General features: G+C 48.1%; 1 protein-coding gene across 1 annotated transcript in view; it reads right to left on the bottom strand.

Annotated features, from left to right (window-relative positions):
- KCNK18 (potassium two pore domain channel subfamily K member 18) overlaps window positions 1–4,643 on the bottom strand; it is a 12,449-nt gene extending 7,806 nt beyond the window's left edge. The window contains exons 1-2 of the mRNA XM_046652836.1: window positions 4,424–4,643; window positions 1,806–1,934 (exon numbers count right to left, since the gene is read on the bottom strand). Of these exons, the coding sequence (XP_046508792.1) occupies window positions 1,806–1,934; window positions 4,424–4,643 (349 nt within the window). The remainder of the gene's footprint in view (window positions 1–1,805; window positions 1,935–4,423) is intronic.
- Window positions 4,644–18,403: the final 13,760 nt, after the last annotated feature.

The following is an 18,403-nucleotide window of genomic DNA, read 5'->3' as shown; positions in this document are numbered from 1 at the left end:
CCCCCCCCCCCCCCCCCCCCCCCCCCCCCCCCCCCCCCCCCCGACTCTGGAACGGACTGCCCTGGGTCGATGACTTACACATAAGGAATTTCCTTTGTTTGGGGGCTGGAGACAAATATAAAGCAAGTGCAGGGAACAGGTGAACCCGGCTGCCTTCCCTTCCTGGTACGGCCATCTTCTCCGAGCTGCTCCTGCCTCCCAAGCACAGCTTGAGGCTCCCTGAGGAAGGTGGGCAGGGTCCCTGAAGCACCCCACAAACCTGTAGGGCTGGTAGTGTACTTTGGGGAAAGAGCACTGGGCTTGGAGTCTTAAGGCCTATTTGTGGGCATTAGCTCCACTCACTGAGTGACCTTGGCCCCTCACATCACCCTCCCTGGGCTCAGGATGCCCCAACTGATTCACAGACCTCTGTGAGCATTACAGGAGGCAGCTTAGCACACCCCCACGGGTAACTGCTGGCTCTCGTACCACTGCAGCTCTCCCTCCTCCCTCACCTAAATGTTGGTGCTCCAGGTCCTACTCCAGCATGTGGCCCTCCCTCTCCACGCCACGCCCCCCAGTGCTCTCCTCCATCTATATGCTGGTGACTCTGAAATCCACCTTGCCAGCCCTGCCCAGAGCCCCAGACCCACATTTCCAGCAGCGCTGGGCATCTCCCCTTGGAGGCACTACTGGAGCCTCAACCTTGACTGGCCCTGAATCCTCACCTCCATCCCCCGGGCCCAGCATCCTCCCCACCGTCCCCCAAGCCTACCTATCCCGGGCACCCAAGCTAAAGGCTTAGCATCTTCCTCCCCTCACTCTTGTATTTGCCCGCTGCAGATTTTCCTCTAAAGTGTTCCTGCAATCCACCCCTCTTCTCCACCCTCATGGCCATAGTCTAGGCTAGCCCATCATCATCTCTCACCTAGACTCTTCCAGTAACCTCCCTAGTGATCTCCCTGCTGCCAATCTTACCCTCTCTGGTCCACCTCCACCCTGCAGCTGGATGAACTTTCTGGAATGCTGGGCTACCACGTCCTTCCCTTACTTAAAACCCTCTGGATGCTCCCCATTGCTCTCAAGATAAACCCAACCTCCTTAGCCGGGCTGGCAGGGCCCTCCCATGGTCTGGCCCCTCCTCTCTCTCGCCTCTCTCCACCCCTAACTTAACCTCCTTACAATGCTGTCATTCCTCTTGCCACTGGGCCTTTGCCCTTACTGTCCTCCTGGCCTGGAGTATCCTCTTCAGGCCCCACCTTCCCCCTCGCTGGCGACTCCTGCTCTCTCACTCAGACTCAGCACGGCTGTCACCCCCAGGGGGCCTTTAACATGTGCTCACCACTTAAGTCTTGCATCTTGGACCACCCCCAAGGCTGGGGCAGCTGTACTCCCACAATACCCTGAGCACATCACACGCTGACAGAGTTTGGTTGGCCCAAGTGCCTCTGTCTTGCAGGAACCTGGGCAGGCAGGTCCCTGGCAGGTGGTGTTTTGTACAAGAGCACTCAGCTGAGGGGCGGGAGGGGATGAGATGCTCACATCTTGGGGCCTATGCCCGGGCATGGGGCTGCACCCATCTGAAGGAAGGGCGCTCTTTTCTAATTGATACAAAGGTGCCTTGCGGGCCAGTGGCAGCCCTGCTCACTGCTGTATCCCCGAGCTGGGAGCAGTGCCCACCCATGCACAGTAGGCCCGGTACAACCGTTTCTTGCACCAAATGAATTGAACATTCCAGCATCCCCACCAAGGGTCCCTAGCCTGCCTCTTCCCCCACCCTCTTCCCCAGGTCCCTCTCCCAGGCCTGCCCCTGCCCGTGGACTTACCCACAGTGCTGAGCACTGTGCAGCAGAAAAAGAGTGAGCTCAGGAAGGTCCAGTCTGCAGACTTGCTAAACCAGTGGGGCTTCACCTCTTGCAGCAGCTTCCTGAGATCCTGTTTCCTGCCTTCTTCAACTCAAGACAGAGACAACCAGAGTGAGGAAGAGGGTTCCGCCCTTCGAGACAGGTCCCACCCAGGTGAAGGGGAGGGTCTGCCCGAGGCACCAGCAGGCCCCCTGCCTTGTGGTCCCATCAACATCAAAGCCCTACTTTTAAATGTCTCTGAAGTTTAGGTCCTGCTCTAGGGCCTACAGAGATTAGGAAGCCACACAGCCCCATGAGACGAGCACCCAAGGGAGACGCCATGAGGGTCTGCCTGTGCTCAGCCATGGAATTGCTGTGTGGCCTTAGGGGGCTTTATGGACTTTCTAAGCCTCATTTCTTTCACACTGCAAAGGGGCAAAACAACTTCTGCTGTTCTCTCTCACCAAATTCTTGAGAACTGAATGCAAAAAGGCTTTTATGAAATGCAACCTGTTACGTGGATGCAACTGTACCCACTCCTGGAGCTCATTAAGCCTGATGGAGTTTGGTGATCACACTGGGATCGGTGGGCACCAGCTGCCTGAGGAGGTCTGGGAAGCCTTGGCTTCCAAAACATCCGCCCCTAGACCAACATAGCTGGGTCGGGGCCCTGGTTTCTCAGAGAGATTCCCAAATGGTTCCTTTGGGTTGTAGCCAGTGGGCTTTGGGACCCCAGAAGCCACTTGCCCGACTCTGATGCAGTCAATCATAAGAGGATCTCACAGGGCCTGGCCCACAGCAGGAAGTCACTATTCACTGGGATGGGCACCGACGTGGGAGCCCACACCCCTGCATTCGAGACCCAGCTCTGACCCTGACTAGTTCCTGAAGCCTTGGATAACAGGCTTCCTGCTGAGCCTCAGTTTCCCCATCAAGCAGGCAGCATGACATGGTGGTAGAAAGCTCTGGCTCTGGTGTCCAAATGCCTGTGGTGGAATCCCTGGCTCCATTTTCTAGTTTATGACCTTAGGCAAGTTGGTTAACTCCCAGTGCCTCAGTTTCCTAATCTGTAAAAGGGAAACAATTCATACCCACCTCATAGGGTTGGTGTGAGGATTCAGTGAGATAATGCAAGAAAGGTACTCAGCACAGGGTCTGTACTTAGCTGGCACTCATTGAGCGTTCTAATCGCCAAGGAAAATCAGCACAGAATGGGGTCAGACCAGCTCTGTGTTCCCACATCACTCCGTGCATCAGAATCACTCCGAGGAAACTTTCTAATAATAAGATTCCCAACCCAGCCCTGGAGACCTGATGAAGTGGGTTCGGGGGAAGAGCTGGGAATGTGTATTTTGAACAAGCTCCCTGGGTGATTCTGATGTATGGCCAGGTTTGGAAAGCCTTGGACTTGTGGACAGTCCAGACCCCCTGACGGCTTAGGGTGTCCGAGTGGCAGTAACTGCTGATGGTGTCTCCCAGCTCAGCTGCGTAGGCATGCGTCTGTCTGGTACGGATGCAGAGAGAAGGAGTAGGACCCCCCATGGAGGGAGACTCTGCCTCCCGTGACCAGCCTTTAGTGAGCCCAGCTGAAAGGACCTGCTCCCACAGCAAGGTCGGGGGGGGAGCCATGAGCAGCCTGACTACCAGCAGAGGGATCCTGTTCTTCCCCTGACTTTTAGAGTCTGTTTTTCCTTTGTCCTTTACTTATTTACTCTCTATTATTCTATCTTACTCATTGAATACATCTTTGCAAGCTCTCGGGAGCAGAGCAAGGTAGAAATAAGTGACTAAATACAAATGAAATGCAATAAGGATGGATGTAAAGTGCCGTGTGCCCTCTAAAAGGCTTCATGTCCATTATCTCATCTGCTTCCCACAGGGTCCCTGTGATTGGCAGGCCTGAGACTGTGGGCCCCCTTCTGCCCAGCACACTGAGACCCAGAGAGAGCAACGGATCCGCCTGGGATCACACAGCAAACTGGTAGAGCAACTCGGGACTAGAATCAGGCCGCTAAGTTCTTCTCACAACCCCTCCCCGTGTCCCCTGAGTCCGACAACAGAGAAGGCCCTTTGAAAGAGGAAGTGAGAGAGTAGGGGGGCAGGCTGCTGTTTTGGGGGTTCCAACCCCAATTTGGAGTGTTCCTTGAATTCTAGTCCCTGTAAACTGAATCATGAGGTGGGACAGGCGTAGTTCTGAGGACCAGCCTAGGAACCCCCAGCCCCAGATGTGGTCACCCAACCACCCCACCCCACCTCACCAAATCTCCAGCAATCCATCCTTCCCAGAGCCTGCGGGTCTGGGTGGGGCTGGGAGCTGAGGCAAAGGGAAGGGAGCGGTCTTTCCAGAGCACCTACTGGGTGCTCAGTGCTTTTCCTACATTCTTCATAGAAACTCTGAGAGGCCCTTAATCTCCCCATTTTACAGAGAAGAAAACTGAAGCTCAGAGAGGAGAAGTCACTTGCCTAAGGTAGCCCAGGAATGGGGTGGATACAAGCAGAGGGCTCCCAGACCCAGCCTCCTGAAAGGCAGCCCTTATCTATCTGGGGGCTGCCTCCACCCACCGAGAAAAGGCTCCGCCCTGTCCAGGTGAACCACCTACCTGTTCTGTTGCATTTCAAGATGCCACAGAGCTTCTCCAAGAACTCCTCCAAGCCCCCATCCTCTGCCCCCAGGTCCTGGCCTCCCTCAATGACCGAGAAGAGGGCGGCACCCACCAGCGCGTAGGTCACCAGGGAGCAGAGGAAGCAGAGGCGAGGGAAGAGCTTCTCCAGGGCCTCCCGGCAGCACCTCCTGGCCTGGGGCGGCCCCGCAGCCTCCATCCTCCCAGGAGCGCGCAGGACAGGAGGAACTGGTGAAGAGGCAGGAGCATCGAGGCCCCGCCAGGCGGAGGCGGGGGAGTGCCCGAGAATGGCCAGGCTCCAGCGCTAAGTGGATAGTGCGCGCGCCTCCCCAAGGACACGGAAAGCAGCCGGCACTCATCGTGTTCAGATGACCCAAGTTACTCAGATGGCGCCCCCGCTAGCGCCCCAAATTGCTATTGATCCACCAGCCCGACGTGCGCCCAGCAGCTGGGTCAGCCCGGGAGCGGCTCTGCAGGGGCTTTTGGAGGACGGCGTGGTGGTTGTTTTGTGCTTTGGCCTTTCCCATCCCGAAGCCGCAATTTTGACTTCCAGGTACTAAATCTGATTTTTCAGTCAAGCGATTTTCCTTCCTAAGGGTTGTCTGTGGTACCTGGTCTCTTGGACAGGTAGTAATAATAGTAACAAGTAAGGACAGAGCTCTAACGTTTACAAACGGCCTTTTTCCGGTGTGGCTCTAACTCTTGGATCCAACTCTTCCCTCCGGTGTGGCGTATTCACCCTGGCCGCGGCCTCAAGGTGGGCGGAGCGTACCTCCATGCTCCCTCGCCTTAGACTAGAACATGTGATTGGCTCCAGCAATCAGGTGTTAGCAGGCCTGCCGTAAGCAGGGGCTTCAAATGTGCTGGTTCAGTTGGACCTGCTCCGCTGCGCCCCGTCTCTGCCATAAGAAAAACGTGCCCCAGAGGGCAGACATGGAGATGTGCGCACGCTCAGATCCCCCTCCATGAAAGGATTCTCTGTGCAGCTTCAAGCATCTTGGTTCGTGACAGCCTCCAGCTATTCGGTCTTTCAAGGTTTGCCTCAGCTTTCAAGCCTTCTTCTCAGGGAAGCCCCTGTCCTATGACTGACTGAGCAAGATCAGGGTACAAGAGCTCACCCATTGCTGACCCCTGCGGGACTGCTCCAAACCGCCATCTTTGTTCCAGAGCTCCCTGTTGGTCTGCCAGAGAGGTTGTCGGCTCTGCATCGTGGTCTGAAGGCTTCCCTTGTCCCGTCCTGCTTCCTCCCTTCTCCTTTACCCCTCAGCAGGGTTTTTACACTCATCTCCGTGTCTGCCTCACAGAGGAATCCACCTGCAATAGTTGGTGCCAGGAGTGGTCTGAGAGAGCAGGCTCCGAGATGGGAATTGGGGACTGGGTCGCTCAATACCCAACTGGTAAGGAGGTGGTGTGCAGACAGCTCTCTGCTCAAGGTGGCCATCCGGCTGTTCAACTTTTGCCAGTAGCGAGCTGGGATGGTGTGCAGGGGGAAGGCAGTGTGTTGACTAGTGCAATGACTCAGGCATTTAAAACGTTTTGGAGGAATGATAACGATAAGGATAATAAGTTTGGATGGATATTATGAAGTTGCATTGATCTGCTAAAGGCAAACGTAGAAAAGGGACATAAGTAGGACAATGTACAGCCTCTGCTGCCGCTGGTCTCAGGACTGAAACTGATACTCAGTGTCTCCTTCCTCCACTATCCATTCTAATTTCCCTTTGCTACCTCTTCTGCTCTCAACTGCTTACCTGATAGCATGGCCCAAATCTGCATTCCTGGGGCCTCTGAGTCCTTGGTGACTATATCTTTTTCAGATTGGAGGTGCTTGGGTTTGTCCATTCACGGCTGCCATTGGATACAAAGTATCAAGAAGTACCCAAGTGGGTCACCTGAGTTCCACCCGTATTCCTCCCTGCCCCTATTGGATAAAAGCAGCCCTCCCTCCTCTGCTGACCAGGCGATTGCCTTCAACAAGATGTCACCCCTTTTCTTGCTTGCTGGCTCCTGGACACAAGGATCCTAAAGTGCCCAGGCAGCAGCCATAGGATGTAGTTCAGCGGGCCCCTTGCTGGGTTTCCTGGTGATTGTGTCCCCCTTGGGAGCAGGACCTCTAACCCTGCAGAGCCCAGAGTTGGGGCGATGGAAGACAGTGAAAGCAGGTGGTCGTGTAATTCTCAGTTTGAAACGGAAAGCGGCCAATGCTTCATTGCTTCTTTACTGCCCTGAAGAAAGAGAAGGCAAGATCTCCAAGCCGAGAACAAGCCAACTGCGCTGTCTCCCCCCAACCCCCACATCTGTATCCAGCCTTCTGAAGGGAGTCAAGTCTAGGAACTCTTTGCCTCGCCCTAGATCCCCAAGGTTTTCTCCTAAAAGTTTTATAGTTTAATGTCTACATTTACGTCCATGATCCATTTGAGTTAGTTTTTTCATAAAGTGTGATATTTAGGTCAAGGCTCATGTTTTTGCCTATAAATATTCAATTCCTCCAGCGCCATTGTTGAAAAGGCTCTCTTCACTCCATTGGGTTATTTTCGCTTTTGTGAAGAATCTGTTGAACATATTTGTGTGGGTCTATTTCTGGGTTCTCTCTTCTGTTCCATTGATCAATGTGTCCATCCTTCCACTAATACCACACTGTCTAATTACTGTAGCTATGTAATTGGCTTTAATATCAGGTCCAGTGATTCCTCCTACCTTAGTCTTCTTTTTCAAGATTGTTTTAGCTATTGTAAGGCCTTTCTATACAAGTTTTAAAATAATCTTATCTATAGCTACATAAAACCTCTCTGGGATTTTGATGGGAATTGCGCTAAACCCATAGACCTATGTGGTGAGACTTGACATCTTTATTACGTTAAGCCTTCCAGTCTGTGAACATGGTATGTCTTTCTTGGCCATTACTTTTGAACAGCACCTTAGTGTGCTCCCATCATTCTTTACTCAAGCCAAGAATCAACATTTTAAGTGGCCGGCCCAGTGGCATAGTTGTTAAGTTTGAGCACTCTGCTTCATCTGCCTGGGGCTTGCAGGTTCACATCCCGGTTGTGGACCTACCATTGCTCATCAAGCCATGCTGTGGTGGCATCCCACATAAAACATATGAAGATTGGCACAGATGTTAGTTGAGTGACAATCTTCCTCAAGCAAAAAGAGGAAGACTGGCAACAGATGTTAGCTCAGAGCCAATCTTCCTCACACACACACACACACACACACACACACACAAGTCAACTTTTTAAGATAAGAATAGATTTGTTATTTCTTATGTAATGTATTCTAAGTGCTATTTAGTGTGCTTGAGGGCAGTGTTAATGGAAGGCAGCTATGTTCACCACTATACCGCCAACGCACACAGAGGGCAGTGTTAATGGATGAAAGTATTAGATGGTGGCGGTCAGTATTTGTACTCCTCTTTTAAAGTCTTTTTAGAAGACATATTCCAAGCGTCTAGAATAGTGTAAAGAATAACATAACAAGTACCTGTGTACCCATCACCCTTGATGCCATGCACCATCTGGAGGGACACAAGGAGCTTGGAAGGGAAAGATCCCGTGATGGACCACAGACTGAAGATAAGTGAGCTCCAGCCCATTAGCCAGGTTATCTAGTTGTACGTAACTCAATGTGTATATTCCTCGGTTTTGTTTTTTTGTCAAGGTACAAGAGTCATTTGTTCACATTTGGGCCAGTGTGATGGTGGTGGCAGGAATGGGGGAAAGCCCACAGGAGAAGGAGACTCTTGCAGATGAAGTCAGGTCATGAGATCCAGCCAACCCTCCCCACTACATGATCCTCCTCCGGGGTGATCTGAGTTCCTTTTGTTTTAAGGAGAGGAATTTTCCTACAGTCTATAGGGTTATCCAGCTCCATTTCCTAGGTAGGAAGGGAGACAGGTTAGCTGCCTCTTCCTAAAGCCTGCCTCTTCCTAAAGCCTAAATCTGTCTCCTATTGAGGCATCAGATAGACATCATAATCCAACCAAAAAGCACTTCCTGGGAGCCTGCTAGAGGCCAGATGATAGGAAGGCAACAAAGGTCCCCACTGTCCACTGAAGGAGAGGATGCAGATGCATGGATTCATACACTTAAATATAGTGAGGAATGAATTAGGAAGTGAGTTGCAAACACCATGTGGCTTATGGAGTCAGAAGAAAGAGGGATGATGTGAAAGAGTCCTTGTGAAAGAGAAAAGCTCAAAAGATGTCAAAGGACAAGCAGAATAATGGCCAACTGAGAGCAGATCAGTGGTAATAGGTCTGACTGAGGTCAAATTTTCTAGTTCTGGAGGTGAGGGTGGGTAGAAATAATAGCAAGAGATTTCTTTTCCTCCAAATGAGTGGCCTCTTTGCAGAGAACACAGGTACACAAGGCGCAGATAAAATAAAATCAAGCTTTAAGGCCAACTCCTGGTCTCCTGAGACCCAATCGGGGACCTCACTCAGGCAGGGATGGCATACACAGACAGTGGGGAAGGGGATGGTGTTATTCCAGCAGCCAAAGAAAATTCCTTCCCATCCAGGCTGGGGAGGAAGAACACAGCCTGAGCAGGCCTCCCCAGGGGCCACAGCGGCAGCACTGGCCTACGTGAGTTCTGCCATGGGCTGCCCTGGAAGAGACGTGGCCACCATGTTCTCTCCCCTGTGTGTGTGTGTGTGTGTGTGTGTGTGTGTGTGTGTGTGTGTTTCTATTTCTCACTCTTGAGAGAGGACAAGCATTCAGGGGGTGGGTTTCTCAGTCACGAAGAAGCCACCTATTCTTTTAAAAATAATGAGGAGCCAGTTACACTCCTACGTTAAATATGGCATTGGTTCCTAAGAGCAAATTGCGGTGTTAAATCAAGTCGTGCAGCCCACTTTATATTTCTAGTCTGCAGGTTTAACCACTTAGGAGAGAGTGTGGGAATTGGAGAAAGAAAGTCTTAACACAAACAGGTTGGTGGAGAGAAGGCAGGGAGGTGGGAGTGGAGTGTGAAAACCAGGCCTTCAGAGCTTGTTTGCGTGGTCCAGCCCACACATGCAGCCTCAGGATGGACAAAGTTTACACAATGTTAAATGTCAATTATACCTCAATAAAACTGGAAAGTAATAAAATAAACATTTTTTAAAAAGAAAAACAATAACCTCATTTAAAAATGGGCAAAAGATCTGAACAGATACTTCAAAGAATATATACAGGTGACAAATAAGCACATGAAAAGATGCTCAGCATGACGTGTCATTAGGGAATTGCAAATTAAAACGACAACAAGATACCACTCCACACCTACGAGAATGGCCAAAATCTGGAACACTCACAACACCGAATGCTGGTGAGGATGTGGAGCAACAGGAACCCTCATTCATCGCGGTGGGAGTGCAAAATGGTGCAGCCACTTTTGAGGAAAGTTTGGTTGTTTCTGACAAAAATAAACATACTCTTTCCATATGATCCAGCAATTGCACTCCTTGGTATTTACCCAAAGGAGCTGAAAACTTATGTCCACACAAAAACATGCATGTGAATGTTTATAGCAGCTTTATTCATAACTGCCAAAGCCTGCAAGCAACGAAGATGTCCTTCAGTATGTGAATGGATAAATAAGCTGTAGTATACCCAGACAATGGAATAGTATTCAGTGCTAAAAAAGAAATGAGCTATCAACCCTTGCAAAGACATGGAGGAGCGTTAAATGCATGTTACTAAGTGAAAGAAGGCAATCTGAAAGGAGTATATACTGTATGATACCAACTATATGACATTCTGGAAAATGCAAAACTATAGAGACAGTAAAAAGATCAGTGGTTGCCAGGGGCTAGGGGGCAGGGAGGGAGGAATAGGCAGAGCATAGACAAATTAGGGCAGTGAAATTATTCTGCATGATACTGTATGGTGGATACATGTGATGATTTATCAAAAGCCATAGAATGTACAACACCAAGAGTGAACCCTAATGTACCTATGGACTTTGGGTGATACTGATGTGTAACTTCATCAACTGTAACAAACGTACCACTCCGGTGCAGGATGCTGATAGTAAGAGAGGTTGTGCACGTGTTAGGCCAAGGGGTATATGGGAACTCTCTGTACTTTCTGATCAGTTTTGCTGTGAGCCTAAAACTCCTCTAAAAAATAAAGTCTATTTTTATTTTATTTTATTTATTTATTTTTAAAGATTGGCACCTGAGCTAACATCTATTGCCAATCTTCTTCTTTTTTTTTTTTTTGCCTTCTTCTTCTTCTCCCCAAAGCACCCCCAGTACGTAGTTGTATATTCTGGTTGTAAGTGCCTCTGGTTGGGCTATGTGGGACGCCGCCTCAGCGTGGCCTGACGAGCAGTGCCATGTCTGCACCCAGAATCCGAACCAGTGAAATGCTGGGCCACTGAAGTGGAGTGCATGAACTTAACCACTCGGCCATGGGGCTGGCCCCATAAAGTCTATTTTACTTACTGAACAGGTTTAACTGAAGACTGGGACATAACAGAAGGTAGAATTAATGAACTCGAAGACAATCAATAGGTCCAGTCAATGTGGAATAACAGGGATAAGATTTACCCTCCACCGGAAAAAAAAAAAAAGACAAATTACAGGAAATAATGTTAAAAAAAAAAAAAAGCAACAACTGGACATCAGGCAACAAAAGGATAGTGATCCACAAAGAAAATAACAGATGAGACAAATAAAAACTTAATAGAAAGATGGTAGATTTAAAGTTAACCATAACGACAATCACCTTAAATATATATGGTTTAAACATCCCAATTAAATGGTGTGGATTGTCAGATTCAATAAGAAGCAAGACCCAACTAAACGTTGTCTAAAACAGACACACTTTAAACATAAGGACACAAATAGGTTAAGAGAATGGAGAAAGGTATACCATGTTAACCCTGGTCAAAAGAAAAAGCTATAGTGGCTATATTAATATCAGATAAAGTAGATTTCAGAGTAAAGAATATTGTCAGAGATAATGAAGGTCATTTCATAATGATAAATGGGTCAAGAAGATAAGAAAACTGATAATCAATCAAGAAGTGTAACAATCTTAATTAGTTTACTCCTCATGACAGAGTTTCAAAATACATGAAATAAAAACTTATAAAATTCAGGGAGAAATAAACAAATCCATAATTACAGTCAGAAATTGTAATACCCCTCTCTAAATGGTTGATACAAGGATCAAAGATATAGCAGACTTGAACAACACTATCGACCAAACTGACTAATTGACATTTGTAGAACATCCCTCCCCACCACGGCAGAATATGCATTCTTCTCAAGTGCACATGGAGCGTTTACGAAGACTGTTCATATTTGGGATCATAAAACAAATCTCAATAAGTGTAAAAGGATCCGTGTTATACAAAATATGTTCTTTGGTTGCCATGGAATTAAATTAAAAATCAGTAGCAGAAAGATATCTGGAAAATCCCCAAGTATTTTGAAACTAAGTAACACACTTCTAAATAACTCGTGAGTCAAAGAAGAAATCACAAGGGAAATTACAAAGCACTTTGAACTGAATGAAAATACAACAGATCACATATAGTAGGATGCTGCTAAAGCATTAAGTATTGGAATGGGCAGTTATGGGTTTTAAAAGTAGAGGAGTGACATGGTCAGATTTTCATTTTTAAAGGCTCAGTCTAGCAATCAGGTGTAAGAGGAGGCATGAAGGACAACAGAGAAAGGACAGAGTAGAACTGAAAGATGCTATTGACTGGAGAATACATCTTGATTCCAGAGAAGCATAAATGTGAAAAAAATGTGGATCTTAGAGTCAATGAAATAGAAAAGCTTAAATCCATCTATTTCCATCTCTGTCACTGCTATTCCAACATAAACCTTTTTCCATCTAGACTTCCTATTTCCTATCTCCGACCTCACGTTCACCCCTCTGCAAGCCTTCTGTTCTCCTGTTGATTGTTTGGTAAGTCCTGTTTACTCCATCTCCAAAGTAAATCTGGAGTCTGGTGATTTCTCAGTGTCTTCCCTGCTCTGACCCTAGTTCAGGCCGCCCCCCCCCCCCCATCTCTTGCCTGGACCACTGGTCTCGCTGCCTTCACTCCTGCCTCCTCTAGCAAGCCAGAGGGGTCTTTCTAAAGAGTAAACCAAACACATCACCTCTCATCTCAAAACTCTCCAAAGGTTTCCAGTTATCCCTGGACGACATTTAATGGCCTGCAAAGTCCGACTTGATGGTCCTCCATCTGCTGCTCCACCCTCGTTGTTCTCCCCTTGTCAGCTCGGTTGCTGTGCTCCCACCATCTGCACATCTTTCTCATGCCTCAAACATGCCAAGCTCATTCCCTTCTCAGGGCTTTCGAATTTGCCATTCTGCCTGCTTCAAAAGCTCTTATCCTGGAGCTTTGCATAGTCACCTCCTTCTCATCAGTTAGGGGTCGGCTCAAATGTCACCTCTGAGGAGAGGCCTTTCCCAAAACAGCCTCACTACAGCTGCCTCCCCACCTCTATTCCTGCCCTTGCCGACCGGTCCCATCCTACCACATTTAATACCTGACAGTAACTGATTTGTGTATTCATTTCTCTTCCTCCCCTCACTAGAATGTAAGCTCCTTGAGGGCAGGGATTCTGTCTTGTTCACTGCTGCCACCTCAGCACCACAGTGCTTAGCACAGCGTAGGCAATCGATGTTGATGAAATGTTGGTTGATAGATGGGGGGGCCTGAACTAGGGTCAGAGCAGGGAAGACGCTGAGAAATCACCAGACTCCAGATTTACTTTGGAGATGGAGTAAACAGGACTCACCAAACAATCAACGGGAGAACAGAAGGCTTGCGGAGGGGTGAACGTGAGGTCGGAGATAGAAAATAGAAGTCTAGATGGAAAAAGGCTTATGCTGGAATAGCAGTGACAGAGATGGAAATAGATGGATTTAAGCTTTTCTATTTCATTGACTCTAAGATCCACATTTTTTTCACATTTATGCTTCTCTGGAATCAAGATGTATTCTCCAGTCAATAGCATCTTTCAGTTGCTATCAACTGTGAAACAACTGTGAGGTAGTTTCGTGGTAAAAACATTCCACTGATGCTTTCTGGTGAGATTAAGAAAGTTCTGGCATGGGGCTGGCCCCGTGGCCAAGTGGTTAAGTTCGTGCACTCTGCTTGGGCGGCCCAGGGTTCACCTGTTTGGATCCTGGGTGTGGACCTAGCACCGCTCATCAAGCCATGCTGAGGTGGTGTCCCACATAGCACAACCAGAAGGACCTACAACTAGAATATACAACTATGTACTGGGGGGCTTTAGGGAGAAGAAGAAGAAAAAAAGATTGGCAACAGATGTTAGCTCAGGTGCCAGTCTAGGAAAAAAAAGAAAGAAAAGAAAGTACCAGCAGCATGCTCTTAGATTTGATAAAATGTAGATATCATAATATGTGGATATATTTGCAGGCAGAATTAACAGGATTTGATGGATTGAACTAAGGGAGTGAGCAAGAGGAAGCTATTAAGTCGCAATTCAGGAGATGGAGTTCGCACTTCTGAGATGGGAGAGTACCAGATTTTGAAAGAGAGAGATCAACATCACTTTTGTTCAAAGTAAGTTTGGGGTTCCTGTAAGACATACCAGTGAAAAATGTCAGGAGGCAGTTGGGTGTCTAGGTCCAAGCTCAGAAGAGAGAAGGAGGTGGAGATCCATAATTGGGCACATGGTATATGATGGTACATGAGGATGGTAAAGGAGTGAACAAGACTCCCCAACATGTATGAGTGAGCAGAGAAGATGGTCCATGGCTTAGCCCTGAGAAACTCCAACATACCAGGGCAAAAAGAGGAGATAGCTGCAGAGGCCACTCAGGTGGGGCAGCCAGAGCAGCAGGTGGAAAATCAGGGAGGATGCCATCCCAGAAGCCAAGAGGACAACCCAGAGGAGTCAACCCAGTCAAATGCTGCTGACAGTTCAAATAAGATGCTACTGCTACATGCCAGTATCAGTCAGAGAAAACCACACCATTACCAGAGGTTATCTCTGATGGCTGGAATGCAAGGGACTCTGACTGTTTTTTTACTTTTATTTTCTAATGTTATATATTCCTGTCATGTATTAATTTTTTAAAGGGAAAAACTAATAAAGTTTGTAAAGCATTATTTATCTCTTGGGCGAGGATGTATCCACGTGACAGGTGTTTGATAAATGTTCGTTTACCTCCCCTTCTCTTCCAAGTTTTTGCATTCTGAAAGGCAAAGCCCTCAAAATGGTGGAATGAACTTCTGAGATCTCGGCTGACAGCACTGAGGTCACCCCACAGGGACAGCCTGGTGCACCTCACGGGAGCAAGCCCACCCCACACCATCATTCGCTGGACCCTCGAGAAGAGGCTGAAAAGATAACTCAGGGTCACATGGAAATCTCCACACAACTTAGTTTCATTCTTCCCTCCCCGAGGCCTGCATTTTTAGCAGTTTAGAAACGCCCAGCCATTCAGAAGGTGAGCAGAGGTCCAAACACTGAAAAGCAAGAATACTCTGCTGGCGATTTCTCCAGCCTGTTGTTCACTTCCGAGAATATTCCTTGAGGGGAATGATTTACGCCATTTATCGATTCCCATTCCTTAAGAGGCCTGGATTAAAGAAGCCTGAAGCTTTCCATGAGGGCCAGCCCAGCTTCTCCAGAGGCGTTCCCGGCAGGCAGGCTGCTTGGCTGCCGGGCACCGCGGCTGGAGGGTCCTCTAACTACAAACATCCCACAGGGCAAACACATTTGCATCAAGATCATCAAGTCTTTGACACAAGGTAAATGTGATGTAGAAAAAGTAAAGTAACTATTTAAAATAACTCCAGCCCCTCACAAAGAGGGAACAAACCTCATTGTGGATGGTGGGGAACATACTTGTGCCCAGTTCCTTACTCTTTGCCTCTAAAACCATGATCCATCGCACCTTCTGTCCTATGACTTTGCAGTGCCTCCCGGTAGAGCCGGCGAGTATTACGTCTCCTCTCCATTAAAGCTGGGCTTGGCCGTGCGACTTTGGCCAGTGAAGCGGTAGCGATGTGGTGCCTGAGAAGGCTTTTAAATGTGTTTGCATGGATTGGTTTGGGTTCCTGGGCTTCTGCTACGAATCTGAAGAAGAGTATTTTCTGGGAGCCATTTGTCCCAGACACGTGGAGCCGACCAAAAGCCCCCGACCCCCACCCCAAGCAAAGCCACACCAACTGGCTGTCAAAACTGCAGCTGATCCTGGAGAATAACCAAGGAAGTGCTGATCCTGGAGCATGTTGTCTTCCTCTCCTAATGACACATCGATGTAAGATTCATTCATCAAAAGTTAAACAGGGCCTGGCCCTGTGGCCAAGTGGTTGAGGTTCCCTGTGCTCCGCTTTGGCAGCCTTGGTTTGCAGGTTGGGATCCTGGTGCAGTCATCCTCCACTCACTAGCCATGCTGTGGAGGCATTCCACATACAAAAGAGAGGAAGACTGGCACAGATGTTAGCTCAGGGCTGGTCTTCCTCAAGCGAAAAAAAAAAAAAAGAGGAGGATTGGCAATGGATGTTAATGCAGGGTGAAACTTCCTCAGCAAAAAAACAAAAGTTAAACAGAATTTCTGCATGACTCATAAATTCTACTCCTAAATATCTATTCAAAAGAATTGAAAACAGGGACTCAAATACTTGTACACAAATGTTCATAGTAGCACTATCCACAATAACCAAAAGCTGTACACGACCCAAATGTCCACCAATGGATGAGTGAATAAGTGAAATGTGGTATATATGTAGTGGAATTATTATTCAGCCATTAAAAGGCATGAAGTACTGATACACGATACAACATGTATAAACCTCAAAACCTTATGCTAAGTGAAAGAAGCCAGACACAAGAGGACAAATATTGTATGATTCCATTTCTATGAAATATCTAGAATAAGTAAATCCATAGACACGGAAAGCAAATTGGTGGTTTCCAGAAGCCAGGGCAGAAATGAGGACTGACCACATGCATTCAGGCATTTTCTTTTGGAATGATGAAGGTGTTTTAGAACCAGATGGTTACATAACATCATGAATCTACTAAATGCCACTGAATCATTCATTTTAAAGTGGTTGATTTTCTGTTGTATAAATCTTCAACAAATTGAGATTAGTTATGTAATGCAATTCAATTGAGGGTATATAAACCTCAATAAAAAGAAAAGATTGTGTTAACACACACAGGATGTTTAAAACCTACAACTGCCACCTGGGCTGAGTGTCATTTCCCCTTTTAACGACTCTGCCCTGAAGGAGGAGCACACCAGGTCTCAGAAGCTTGGAAATTTTAACCTGTGAGTTGATCTACGAGTGGATTTAGGTAATCTGGCTATAAATCCACTTAAAGATTGCCTCCAAAAGACTGTCTGGAGGTAGGGGCGAGGCATTGAGGGGGTGAGGGACTAAGGCAACCGATGTAGCTACAGGGGAGGCTTCCTGCCTGGGATGAGTAAAGTTTGGGGGACACTACTCAACCCCGCTATGAATCCAAGTTTATAAGGCCTGAGCCCCTGAGCGGTAGAATTGCATCACCACCCTGCAAAATTAGATTAAGTGCCACAAGGGGGCAGTGGTGTCCAGGCGATGGTGCCCTAGTTGCGGAGCAAATTAATAAAAATCTTCAGTTGCAGCTTCTTGAGTTTTCATCATTGAAAGTGGTAGCAAATATCCCCAGGCCACTGAACACATCATCAGCCATTTAAAAATATATGTAAGTATATTGAAGAGAATATTGGATCTGGAAAAGGATCTTTGGAAAACATCTCCAGCAAGGTTGTTATACAAATACAGAAACTGGGTTCAGAGAGGTTCAGTGACCAGCCTAGAGCCACAGAGCCAGGCCTGGAACCTGAGTCTAGTGTTTTTTATGTCTGGTGCTCTTGGTGCCACAGCGTCCTGCTCTCTTAAGCTTTTCTTGAGGGTTCAGCCCAAGTCATGTCTGCGTGTTAACATGAGCACTTCTCACTGTTATTCCTGGGGCCGACCTCCCTTCCAACCTCATTGCTGCCTTCAAACTCCCACCCCGCTGTTCCCACCCCCACCTCCCAAGCCAAAAGCATTAGCAGAAAAGCCTGGTACTTGGAATCAGAGCTGGCAGTCTGAGAGCAGTGACTGCGGACGAGCGTCCACGAGGGGCTGATGAGCTGTCAAAGCCGCCACCATCTGTCAAGACCTATGAGAACGCACACAGCATGGAGCAGGCGAAGCGGCTGATGCGCTCGGTCACCCAGCATCAGCCTCAGGGGTGCACTGCGCTTCACCTTGTGACCTGCCTCGGGTCTAGAGTTCCTCCGGGAAGTGCTCCAGTCAGCAAAGCCCTCTGCTAGATGCTGGAGGCGAGGGGGCGTCCTTCAAAGATGGTTAGGATGCCATCTCAGCACTGGAGAAGCTGCCAATATGGCTGGGGAGCTGAGACTGATCTGGGAACGGGTCAACAAGAATACAAGCACCAGAGTGGCACAGAGCCGAGTTCCAAGTCCTGTGCTCAAATCATTCACCCCACGACACATGTGTGCATCAGCAAGGCCGGACATCCGGAGGAATTCCAACTCTTCAGAATCCAAATGGCAGCCCCTTGCAGAGGGGGACAGCGGGCCTTTGCTCCACCACTGAAAAAGGAGAGGATCTTTCCTCCTATTGCTTCTTATTGAATACCCAGGCGGCCTCTGTGCCACTAACCCTCTGCAGAACCCACAGAGCTGGATGGTTTTTGGTAACTGCCACCAGAGGGAGCTCGAAGAACAGGTCTGGATTTTGCTTCCTTGGAATTTATGAAGGAAGAAGAGGGGGAAAAATGCTGCTCGCTGCTTCCATCAGGTCCAAAGATCAGTTAAAAACCCACAACACCTTAACTTCACTCCTAATTTGTGGAAAGCGCGCATGGCAGAATGATGCTGGATCTGCAGTTTACAGAACAGCTGCCATACACCGTGAGTTTCCCATGAATATTTAACTCAAACGATCCCCAAAGCAGAAGTCCTGACTTTATAG

This window comes from Equus quagga, chromosome 2, assembly GCF_021613505.1.
Source record: "Equus quagga isolate Etosha38 chromosome 2, UCLA_HA_Equagga_1.0, whole genome shotgun sequence".
In the NCBI taxonomy this organism is placed as follows: domain Eukaryota; kingdom Metazoa; phylum Chordata; class Mammalia; order Perissodactyla; family Equidae; genus Equus; species Equus quagga.
Note: the sequence above shows the minus strand (reverse complement) of the source record. Positions and strands in the feature narration are given on the sequence as shown.